Source organism: Marmota marmota, unplaced genomic scaffold, assembly GCF_001458135.2.
Source record: "Marmota marmota marmota unplaced genomic scaffold, marMar, whole genome shotgun sequence".
Taxonomy (NCBI): Eukaryota; Metazoa; Chordata; class Mammalia; order Rodentia; family Sciuridae; genus Marmota; species Marmota marmota.
The window spans coordinates 18,248,250-18,260,938 of record NW_025999999.1 but is presented as its reverse complement, the minus strand read 5'-3'; the positions used below and the strand labels follow the sequence as shown (position 1 = coordinate 18,260,938).

The 12,689-nt window shown below is 36.7% G+C and overlaps 1 protein-coding gene across 1 annotated transcript in view; it reads right to left on the bottom strand.

Moving 5' to 3' along the window:
- Window positions 1-1,269: 1,269 nt before the first annotated feature.
- Fhip2a (FHF complex subunit HOOK interacting protein 2A) overlaps window positions 1,270-12,689 on the bottom strand; it is a 30,266-nt gene continuing 18,846 nt past the window's right edge. Inside the window, exons 13-16 of the mRNA XM_015494871.2 lie at window positions 9,768-9,911; window positions 5,036-5,176; window positions 4,591-4,694; window positions 1,270-4,497 (exon numbers count right to left, since the gene is read on the bottom strand). Of these exons, the coding sequence (XP_015350357.2) occupies window positions 4,392-4,497; window positions 4,591-4,694; window positions 5,036-5,176; window positions 9,768-9,911 (495 nt within the window). The 3' untranslated portion in view covers window positions 1,270-4,391. The remainder of the gene's footprint in view (window positions 4,498-4,590; window positions 4,695-5,035; window positions 5,177-9,767; window positions 9,912-12,689) is intronic.

Genomic DNA, 12,689 nt, shown 5'->3' with positions numbered 1-12,689 from the left:
CGGGATACTATTTCTCTGACGTCCACCACATATGTGCACTGTTTTTGTGTGAACACACTGAACTGCCACAAGGACTGACTTCTTGGGGGCTGAGATGGCTTCCATTTGTTCCCCCAACACCTTAAATAACTGGTTCATAAAAAGTTCTCAATAAATATTTGTTGAATAAACACAATTATCATTTTATTTTTACATGAAATATAAGTCTTATTTCTGGTATGTGTGAAGAAATAACATTTTTAGAAATGAAACATTTCAAATTACATGACACTCAAACTATAATGGTAGTGAGTGTAGAGGAAGCAGGCGTAGGTAGATCTCCCTGAGGTGGCAAGAGGGACCTTATCAAGTAAGGTTAGAACCCAGTCTCCCACAAGGCAGCCCACAGGCAACACCTTCCTTTGTTAAGACCAACTAAAACATTCTGTTTCTTTTGTGCATCCTTCAGCATCAGCATCAAACTGGCATGAAGTGTTTCTGCTCATTTTGATTTTGGGGAGAAGAGGTATGGCTCTTACTCCAGCAAAACTTCAAAATTGTGTGAATTCTTTCAATTCCCTTGGGATCACTAGTTTTTCTAGATAAAACACTGGAAGATATTTAACAGCAATTTGAACCAGGTTTTAGACTGGGAATTCAGTTATGCATTCCAAAAAAGCAATTTTCTTTTGAAGTAGCTCAGGGCAAAGAGGGTATTTTCAACTTTTGGGTGCCTAAACTCGGCCTCCTTCATCCTTTCAATCTAGTATCCTTTATTTTCTTCTAAGACTATTTTGAATAACACTAGCTGAAAAGGGTCACTGGTGGTTGAGATTAATAAGTGGCTGTTTTTCTTTCTGGTTATGTCAAGTGTTACATGTTTTCTTCAGTTTCCATTTAAGGGACTTGGGCGCATACTGAAGCGAATAGAGTAAATCTAGAGTCTGTTTCAAACGTCAGCTAAAAAGAAAGGTTCCAACATGTGTTGGAAAATGTTAAGAAATAATGCTTAGAACTAGTTGCTTTTCCTTCCTTTAGGGGAGTGATTATTAAGGAGGCCACTGGAGGACATATATGAGATTTACCCAGGGAAATTGTTAGGTTAGACAGACCTCCTCCATAAATATTTACGTATTTCTTTTTTTTCCTCTCCCTAGAATCAATACTGCAGTGACCCATTGATTGGTGTGGACTGTCTTTTTGTCAAGGGTGAAGTTAACAACCATTGCTTAAGATTTATCAGTAGATAAAGCATTTCTGATTTGAATTCTACAAAAATGTAAGACAATATTTTGTTTAAGTTACAGTATTTATTCTTTTTTTAAAATTATCCCTCTTAGTCCTGCATGCATTATTAGCACAAAAAGTTGAACCTGATTGCAACCTCCTTTGAAGAGAGGGTAGGTACACAACTGCCATCTGAATAGCTTTTCCCTAGATGGCCCACGAAGTCCAGACCTTGATAACACTGTCAGTAACCTACACAACGTTCATAGAAAAATTTACTAAATATCCTCTGTTTAATGTAAACAAGGCAGGAGGCCAACAGAGTATTACAGTAACACTATTTTACAGGGCCCAGAAGTATGATTATCATGTTTTAACATACCAAGTGTCACGATGACATGCATATTTTGACATATTGTACAACCCAAAGTATAATTACAATTTGTGGTTTTAGCACTTCACTGTAACTTCTTCTGTCAATACCTAAGAACTTCATAATTAAATGGTGAATTGTATAGTAATACAATAATTTATGAAATGTTACCATGAATTTATGAAGAAATTCCATAATTTGTGCCCCGTAAAATTAAGTGTAACAATCTTTACACTAGCAACAGTGTAAGCAAGCTAAGGATTTTGGTCCTCATATATATATATATATACACACACATATATACACACACATATATACACATGTACAACACAATAATGTACAATTAAACCAAAAAGCTATGAATCCACTCACAGCTTCCATATTGCACAAACAGATGCGTTATGAGAACATTAATGGGTTATGTGAGTTCTACCATGAAATTGGCTAAGACAAATCTGAGTTCTATCAAGTAAAGAATGGGGCTCATTAACAAAAATAAACCCAATGATTATACTGTTAGAATGTTTAAAAAAAAAAAAAAGTGCCTACCTATTTATACAAATGTGAAGCAAGGCTAAAATGCAGTTTGGAACTTGGCTATGGCAATCAATGTTTGAGGTGGCACTTTCTACGCAACACAGTGCATTTTAGTCATTGTTGTGGCAAGTACTGAATAACTGAAGTATTCAGCTTCTGAGAAACAGTGAGGAAAAGATTAGTGTTGTACTACGCTAACAAATTCAACTCACTGTGATAACTTGTGCTGACTCTAGGTCTGAACTAAATATGAAAAAGAAAAGAAAGAAGAAAACTAAAACTTAAGCCTTAGCTGAGCACAAATAAAAGTCATTATAACTTAGGAAAATGACATTTTCAGAAGCAGCATACGTATATCAAATATAAGAATTAAAGCTTTTCTGAGCTTGGTACATGAATTAGCTATAAGGTCCCTCTGTGAAATCAAGGATAAGAACATATTTGGTTTGAGACATAATATCATCGCTGCTACACCTACAAAAACATTAAGAAATATCTAATATCTCTTAATGCCTTGTTTTAAATACATCTGTAGATTGTTAACTACCACCTAAAGTGGAGACGTTGAAGTGTTCCTTGAGTAAACTACAATAAATATAGCAAACTGAATGTTTTCCTATCACTCAAAATCGCTGGAAGAAAATCCTGCATGAAACAACTCTCTCACTTTTTTTGCTTCACTGTTTTACTTAATGCTTTTCTTATGAGCTAAGAAAGATCTGCATCAAATTAGAGATAAAGTCTTCTTGTTTTAACAATGGTGCACATTGTAAAGCTGAGACTATTCATGATATAGTTTTTTTCTTAATAGTAAAAACTAATTATAAAGTAAATCAGAAATAATAATACAACAAAGTAAGCAGATAAGTGTAAAACATGCTTCTAAGCACATGGCCACATGATGTGTATATGCAAACATGCTACATAAAAGAGCTTCTCAGGAGAGTAGAGACATGTCTCTCCAGCTGGAACGTGACAGTCTCTTCTCCAAATATTAGTGAATGGAAAGATGCAGAGGAAAGTGCTGCTGCTTAATATTTCAACTTAAAAAAAAAAAAAAAAGCTTAAAAGTGACAACTGAGGGATAAGCATCATTTAAAGACAGAAAAGAAAGACATAGCAAACAAGTTGTGCAACCCACTCGGTATGCTGTGCACAGCACAGCTTGGCTAAACTTGTCACCCCATGTGTGTCCACTCCCGGACACCCCGAATTCCCACAATCCTTTAACTTGTAAACAGGACATTCAAAAGACTGTTTTGTTTAATCTCTTCAGAATCATTGCAGACAAGCAAAAAAACCCAACAAAATGAAAAAATGTAAACAGTAAGAGGCCATTGGCATTCTGATTGCTAAGAGTTATCAGTTGGTTCCCCACCTGGACGCTACCATGCGCTTCGATAACAAAAACAAATTATAAAGAAATTTCATCAGCAATTTTCAGAGAGGGAGGGAAAAAAGCTTCTCAACCCAGTATGTGTTAATTTAATTGGGTTAAAAAAATATCATTTTAGCAAATGCTACCAATGATGAGCATAAATTCGATGCTGCTGCAAAAAATGACAATTTAAATCAACTGGGACCCAGACATGGAAATCAACCACTAACATGGCTATGTGAACAGAGGAGTAAAAGAACATTTCTTTAAAAATATATATATTATATTAATCAAGAATTTATCATATTAAATTGTTATTCTTAGAAAAGCTGAAGAAAGTTAATGTTGCTCTACACATTTTTATCTCCTATAATTAACTCAATTCCTTTGTTGGTTCCTGAATTATATATATTTTTTTCTCATTTACAGTTTTTTAAATATTTTTGTTTGATAAGAATCTTAACCTTAAAAAGTTATAAAATTAGTAATTTTTTTTGCTGCTTATTAATCCAAAAGAATATAAGCATTTGAGTCCCAGAGAATGTAAATGCCTTGCTGCCTAAAAGGATATTAAAAAAACAGAAGTATCATCAAAGTCGTGACATCAGAAATTGTGCAGCTTTCACACAGTTGTTGGAAATGCCTTATTTCCTGCAAGTCCCTCAACTGCTTCCGGGGTTCAACAACGTGCAAATCTATAGAGAGAACCACTGTGATAAATAAAGCAACAAAAACAGGGTGCCGCATTTTATTGCGTGTTCACTCAATGGTTCTTAACGGTTCTGTGCAGTTTACTTTCTTTAAAAAGGCTTTCGTCCTCTCTTGGCTGGGTGGAACTGTCTTTTCTGATGGACTGTACACAATCGTCCGGATCCCTAGTGACTTGAAAGAAGTCAGTCATGGTGTGGAGGAAGTGTGGTATTTCACAAATGCAATGGCCGCCAGCTCCTTACAGAACTCTTCTAACACAATCACACCCTCTAGCAACGTGATGTGGTCGATACTAGAGAAAAAGCAGAGGACAGATTGACCTACCAACAGATCTTTACATTGGGCGAAATATTTGGATCACTGAGCACATAAAATTTGGACTTACATAGGGCCTTCAGGTTCCAAACCAAGCAACCGCTTTCTGACTAACAGCAGCTTGGGGGTGAAGTCTTGAATACGCTGAATTCGAACCATAAGGTCACCAACAACCTGCAGCAGAGACAGGGAGCTCAGCTCCTGAAATCAACTACATAAGAGTTCTTGGATAAAATCCTCTCTCCCTGTCACCAAATAGAGCACCCCAACTTTCACTACTCTGTAACCATCTTTGACCAAGGACTCATATCTGTTCTTTAAAATATTAAAATTATATATATTGTTTAAGCAAATAAATTTGTCTCCTACCCCCACATTTTGTTATAGTTCAGAATGTATGTTAATTGCTTTAAAACAATAGATACACAATATTCTTCACTGGGTGTGTCACTAACTACATACAGTGATATGAAAAGGCTCAGCCATGCCAGAGAACAGAAGAGAGTGAGACTTACCCTGACGATGACAGAGAAGAGGGATCGACAGCCAGGGGCCAGGTTCACGTAGGGGTCCAAAAGGTACTCGTGTGTATGTGGATGAGGGAAGAGGGAAAGTCTGGACAACACTGAGGTCACCTGTAAATTCACATCGTATGGCTGTGCAGAAGGACAGAAAGACAGCAAGAGTAATGTACAACATACACACTCTGTGTACCTAATTTTTCTGAGAAAGAAAAATCCATCCTCCACATGTTGTTCTTCAATGAAAATATCTATAACCAAACTACCTCTGACCATTTTCATCAAAGCACATATAGCACAGTCCTAAAACTTAAAAAACAAAAAATAGGAAGTGTGCATAGAGACAAAGTTCAAGAGGGCATCAAACCCACCAGTGTGTCATATATAATATTAATTACAAACCAAAAAGGACATATTAAGTCCAAGATCAAAGAAGAGAAGGTATTCATCTTCTTAGATAGGGTCACATTATTCCAGAAATGATATTCCCCACCTCAGATTATCCAATGATTGCCAATTACCAAAAGCACATGTACAATAAGATAAAGTCCAATCACAGAGCCTTATCAACAGAATAGAAGTGGATGGGATAGGAATGGCTACTCTATACCTCTAGGTCCTGAGGAGATTCAAAATGGCGCCTACAGACAAGGAACAGCTTAGTGACTACATGAACATCCACTCTCCCCGCAATTGTACACCTACCCAGTACAGTTCCTCAGACATATTGTGTATATAATACACAACTTTATTTGAATTCTGGTTGTTAATTTCCATTTATTCTTCATAGAAGCCAGCCTGAAAGTACTTTACAGTGTGTCAACATCAGAGCAAAAGGTCTACTAGGCAAAACAAGTCCTTATTATTTGCTTAGAACTTTCAAAAAAACTTCTTGACCCTTCTAGTTTTCTTTTTCCAAGGAACCAAATGAAACCAATTGCCTGAAACAAAATTGAGCTGGATGAGAACCTAGGTGAGTGAAACAGAGATGGCATTTCAGGGAAGGGAAGGGTGATTTAGGACCAAGTTTAACATCAGCAGTGGGAACTGGAAGCTTTATTCTCATCCTCTGAGCAGCCTTTAAACCCTTGATCATAATGAATATCAATTAGAAGTGAATCTCTGACATTCATAGGAGACTCTTAGACATTATACTGAATGTCTTTTGTTTTATGGGCAAAATCTCAACTCCTAGGCCTGAAGTCCAATCTTCGTCTTTCTTACCATAAAACTCTTGAATGTGGATGTTTTAAAAGAAGAAAAATTATCCAAGTCACTCTTTTTCAAAAATGTAGCCTTAAGCAAGAAAAATGAAAGGAAATTTGTATTTACAATAGAGTCTAAGAGTTTATTCTACTTGATAATATTTGTGATACAATAATTTTCTTCAAGACTCAATAAACAATTAAATTGTATTTTAGGTTAAAAAGAAATGATTTATAAAAATAAATTTTAAAAAATGCATTTGATAAAAAGTGGGGACAAAATAATTCAAAATATAACAAGTCCAGAACTGTACATTCTTCATTTCAGGTAGTTAAGATTTTTGTATCTCTAAAGCCTGCCACTTGCAGGTGCCACCATTATTTGTCTTTAAATAAGGCTATTTTATGATCTAGATTTTGTAATTTCTCTGTATGGTACTACTTTGGTTTGAAACTTTATTTAAACAAAAATCTAGGTCTTGAATTCTTTAAGAATTTTAAGGCTGACACTGTTTCTTTCCTTCTTCTTTTTTGCAGATCAAACTTGGGATCAAACTCAGGGCTTTGTGCATGGAAGGTAAGCAAGAAGCACTCTCCCACTGAGCTATACCCCAGCCCAGATTATTTCTTTTCTTGTTTTTTTTTTTTAACCCACAGGTGCTTAACTACTGAGTCACATCCCCAGCCCTTTTTGTATTTTTTATTTAAGGACAGTGTCTCACTGAGTTGCTTAGGGTCTTGCTAAATTGCTGAGGCTGGGTTTGAACTCATGATCCTTCTGCCTCAACCATCTGAGCAGCTGGGATTATAGGCGTGTGCCACTGTGCCTGGCCCAGATTATTTCTTAATGATGTCAAAATAAAATTAATTTCAGCAGAATAGAATTATCTCGATATACTCTGAACTGGTCTCTTCTTTGTATTGGTAATAACCTTAAAACAAGTTGATATTTGGGGGGTTGTTAGTAGTGTTTATATCTATTATTTGGGATCCCTTTATTTTGTGCTTTATACAGTATTCACCTGAAAGGAAAGATAACCAGATTCTCTGATATGTCAAAAGGACTTGGTCCATTTTTTTTACTGAACTCACGCCGATTATAAAATCTGAATTTTGGGACGATAATCTTTGACTTGAAGGCAGTTTGCCAGGTGCTGTGGTGAATGAGTATAATTCTAGCAACTAGGAAGGCTGAGGCAAAAGGATCACAAGTTCAAGGTCAGCCTTAGTAATCTAACAAGACCCTGTCTCAAAATAAAAAATAAAAAGGACTGGGGATAGAGCTCAGCGGTAAAGTGCACCTAGGTTCAATCCCTAGCACCAAAAAAAAAAAAAAAAAAAAAAGGAAAAGCACACTGCGGTCACCAGCAGTCAACCCTCTACTAAAGGATAAATATGCAGATAGTCAAAACAAGATTGAAATTATTTTTAAAAATCTCAATTGATAATTCTCTAAAATTTCTAAATATACCTGTTTTAAACAACAATTTATATTTTAGAAGTCTTTTAAATTGCTTATTTCATTTAATTCTTACAAGCAAATTTGAGTAGGAGATTAGGCCAAGTAGCATCAATCTCACTGTAACAGTATGGAATGGGACAAATGACCAAGTTCCCCACCAAGCTCACACTCTTCATTCTTGGAGCAGAACAGGACTTGGCTTCCTTATTTTTTCTGACTTTCTTTATATTATGTTGTGGATTTTGGCATTTTACTATGTTTTTAAAATCACCACAGCTAAAAATAATACTACGTGTGACAACACAACAGTGTCCTGTGAACACTGGATTCTGTAACTTTTCAGCTCTACACTAGGACACACTGGTGCTTTACTAACTATCCACACTGAATGTTTAACCAGCTTCGTTACCTTGACCTTGCTGGGGATTCACCCTATGAAAATGCAAGTACATATCATTCTCAGCAAAAAACATTTAGAAGAGAAAGAAAATGAAATGAAACCAAATACACTGAGCACCCTGAACTCACGCACTGTCTTTGAGATCATATTGCCCAGGTTCTTACCAAAAATGCTTGGAAAATCAAGGTGCTAAAGAATAACAGTGTCAGGCTGGGCTCCAGAGCTTTTTACTAGCTCTAAGATATATAAAACAGGGACTCCTCATTTATAAAATAACACTGGAACTCTGTCTTGCTATGCTATGGGGTGACAGGAGGAACATCAGCTCTGCGGGGAGCTCTAAGCCTTTGGACATTCTCTCTAGGGACTTCTGTGTCACTCTCAAACCAGAGGAAGAACACCCAAGTGTGATGACCACTTGGGGGATTTTTCAATTCAAGCCACAAACAACTATTTAAAATTTAGATTCCTTTTTTAGTGCTTTTGGTCAAAATATCCAAAGATCACTAACTCCATGCTGATTGTTAATATCTCTTGCTTGTTAGCTTGATCAGATTCAAACTAATCCTGGCAAATTAGAGCAAAACAACAATCAAGTGATGAATTCCGGCCACCCAAGAGATTTACACAGCTGCAACACCAGACCACACTCAGGAACGCCAGATCTGCAGACTCGGGCTGTCTGGCTTCAACAGAAAAACGCTAGAAATAGCCCACATGCTATTAAGTAGTTAAAACAAGGACCTGGTCTCTTTATTGGTAACTGCCGGAAGCAGGCATGATTGAAGATGCTAACCTAGTGAAATACTTCTTAAATTATAATTCCTCCTACTTTCTGGTCACTAAAGGAAGTCTGCTTGTGGAATAAACTTCCTTTGTAACTCCTGACGCTCTCACAAGTATTTAACTCTAATGCCAAAAGAGCAAGCACTTTGATATATAAATTTAAAGTTAGTTCTAAATTGGTTAACTCAGCTTCTATATTGAAGCATGTACCAGCTGCTTTATTTCAAGTGCATCTCTATCTCGGTGTGCAAAACTCTATTGTCACTGTTTGTCAGAGAGGGAGGAGGGAGTCCATAACCGGAACTCATTTCTCATGACAGTTGCAAGATATTGGCTGATGGCGATCTCCATCCACTTTTTAAGCAATTTAGTAAATTAATTTTTATTTCTCTTCTCCCTTATGAAAATGAGCATCATAAATTCATAAAGACCCAGGCTACTCCCTTCATAAATTCTCTGTCTGAAGACACAAGTTCATTATCGCACTGAGATCAGAGTGTTCAAGATTCTATTGAAATGACATATGGGGTCTTCTGAACTAAGCTTGACAAGTTTTACTCTCTATTTTTACTCACCGACTGTAACACCTAAAATGCTAAGTTACTCAGAAAGGAAGTCACCACAACATGAGGAGTAAGATACACAATTCTATGGTGTCTAGTAGGCCAAGTGATGGCCACTAGGCCATTAGCATACTCAATGCATCAGAAATTCGCCGGCTCTTGGCAACTAATCCATATGCAAAAGTCATCTAGTGGAAAAACTAAGAAAACAACAGAAGTACTTAACAGAAAAATCTAAACAAGGATTGAGATTGCACCATGATATATGCTAACAAAATAATAAAAAGATTAGTATTTTAAAATGCATTACCTGGTCAAGAATTCGGCCCATTCTGTCAAATAAAACTTTCAAAAAGTGACCTTCAAAAAAAGCTGCTTCTAAATTGCACTTTTCCAATGCTTTTGGAGACCCAGGCCACTCCCATCTTAAGCAGATAGCACAGTAGTCCCGGAACTAGGGGGGAAAGTATTTGGATCATTAAAGAACTAACAAAAACCATATTGACATACAATATAAGTGACTTCCTCAAGTAGGCATATAAAGAAGCATCTGAATGGGTGAGGTACCCTAGGGGAGGAGGCAGTTAGGAGGCAGGTGACACCCAACAAGGAGGACTCTCACCTGCAGTCACCAGTATACGCTGGTGGGAAAGGCAGGTTTAACATGGAGAAGATACTTCCTTTAATAACTGTGCTTTTGCTCTTTCTTTAAAGCATTTAATCATTAGTTATTTTCATGACAGATTTGAGCACTTTTTATTTTATTTATTTTTTAGTGCACCACAGAGGTACATAATAGTGGGGTTCATTTTGACATACTCAAAAATGCATAACAGTTTTCTTCATTTAATTCTCAGTACTACCTCCTCCCCTTCCTTCCTCCTACCCCCACCCCTCTTCTCTACTCTATTGGTCTTCCTACAATTTATTTGTTTTTTAATTGGTGTATTATATTTATATAATTATAATTATGCTGCAGAAGCCCTAAGAAGGTTAATGTTTTAAATAGGAGGGCCTAAACAAGTTCTGCAAAGTTGCAGATACAAGATCAATATATAAAATCAGTTGTTTTCTATACACTAGCATGAAAAATCAGAAAATAAAATTCACAAAACTATTTCACTTATGATAGCATTGAAAATAATGAAATGCTTAGGAATGAATTTAACCAAGGAAGTACATGACTTGTATACTGAAAACCAGGGCATTCTATTGAAGAATCTTGGCCATCCTGTGCTCCTGAATGGGAAGACTCAATATTGTTGAGATGGCTCTGCTCCACAAATACATCTATAGACTCGGTACAATCCTATAAAATTCCAACAGTGCCCCCCTTTTTTTTCCTTTTTAGAAATGGACAAAGTAATTCTAAAATTCATTTGGAAGTACAAGGAACTACAAATAGCTAAAACAATCTTTAAAAAGAATAAAGTTGGGGCTGGGGATGTGGCTCAAGCGGTAGCGCGCTCGCCTGGCATGCGTGCGGCCCGGGTTCGATCCTCAGCACCACATACAAAACAAAGATGCTGGGTCCGCCGAAAACTAAAAAATAAATAAATAAATAAATAAAATGGAAAAAAAAAAGAATAAAGTTGGAGGACTCATACTTCTTAATTTCATATTGAATAATCAGACAATAATCAAGACAGTCCTGGGATAGGGACAGAAACATAGACCAGTAGAACAAAACGGAGTCTTGAAATGAACCTTATGTTTATGGCCAATACATGGGAACGAACTTTTCAACAAAGGGCACTAAGACAACTGGATATCTACATTAAAAAATAAATAGGACCCCACCCTACACTATATACAATAATTAACTCAAAATAGATTAAAGACTTAAAAAGAGCTGGGGGCACATGGTGCAGGTCTGTGATTCCAGAGACTCGGGTGGCTGAAGCAGGAGGATCACAAGTTTGAGGACAGCATAGGCAACTCAGTGAGACCCTGTCTCAAAAAGGACTGGGAGTATAGCTCAGTGGTAGAGCACCCCTGCATTTAATCCCCAGACTAAACAAAAACAAAAATAAAAACAGCCAGGCACAGTGGTGCACACCTGTAATATCAGAGGCTTGGAAGGCTGAGGCAGGAGGATCATGAGTTCAAGGGCAAACTCAGTGACAGTGAGGCACTAAGCAACTCAGTGAGATCCTGTCTCTAAATAAAATACAAAAAAGGGCGGAGCATGTGGCTCAATGGCTGAGTGTCCCTGAGATCAATCCCTGTACAAAAAAAACAAAAAACAAAAACACCTAACTGTACATGCACAAGCTAAAACTATAAACTCTTAAAAATTTGCATAAAAATCTGATTTTAGACTAGAAGATGATTTGTAGGCATGAATATTCAATAGAATATTTGAAGCCACAAAAGAAAGTACTGATGCATGCTATGACATGAATGAATATTAAAAACATCATGTTAAATAAAAGAAGCCAGACATAAAAGGCTACATAGAGAGGGCTGGGGTTGTGGCTCAGTGGCAGAGCGCTTGCCTCGAACATGTAAGGCACCGGTTTCGATCTTCAGCACCACATAAAATAAATAAACAAACAAAATAAAGATTTTTTTAAAAAATTTTTAAAAAGGCTACATATAGTACGATTCCATTGATAGGAGATACCAGAAGAGGCAAAGCCACAGAAACAGAAAGCAGACTAGTGGCCGGGGGGTAGGCCTAGGAGGAGGAGTGGGAAGAGGAAACATGAAAGGGACTGCTTAACTCAGTCAGGTGAGTGACAAAAATGTTCTGAAGTGAGTTAGTGATGATAGTGGCACAACACTGTGAATGTACTAAAAGTCATTGAATTGTATACTTTGACATTGTTAAAATGGTGAATTTTATCTTAATATATATTTGTTAAAGGAGTGGTATTTATTTTTTACATTTTTCAATGTAAAATGCTATAGAAAGGAAATCAGAATGAGAGAAGACCATTTAATAATTAAGAGTAAATCTTAGAGAAAGTAACTTCAGAAAGGTAGAAGAAAGGAGCGAGGTGGGTAGTGAAGCAACACACAAATACTAGGGGCAGGGAATTGAGGATAACAGCCCGAGAGTTGGGCACCAGGGTGGGGGGTGGGCAGAATTATCATGCTATCATGTGTTGGATCAATAGGGGAAATGGATCCAGGTGAAATTTAACTTAAAGTGAAACAAACAAAATTAACAGAGCATACAGAAAACTTGAAATAGAGACCACAGTTAGTGAAATGCAAAGTAAGGTCA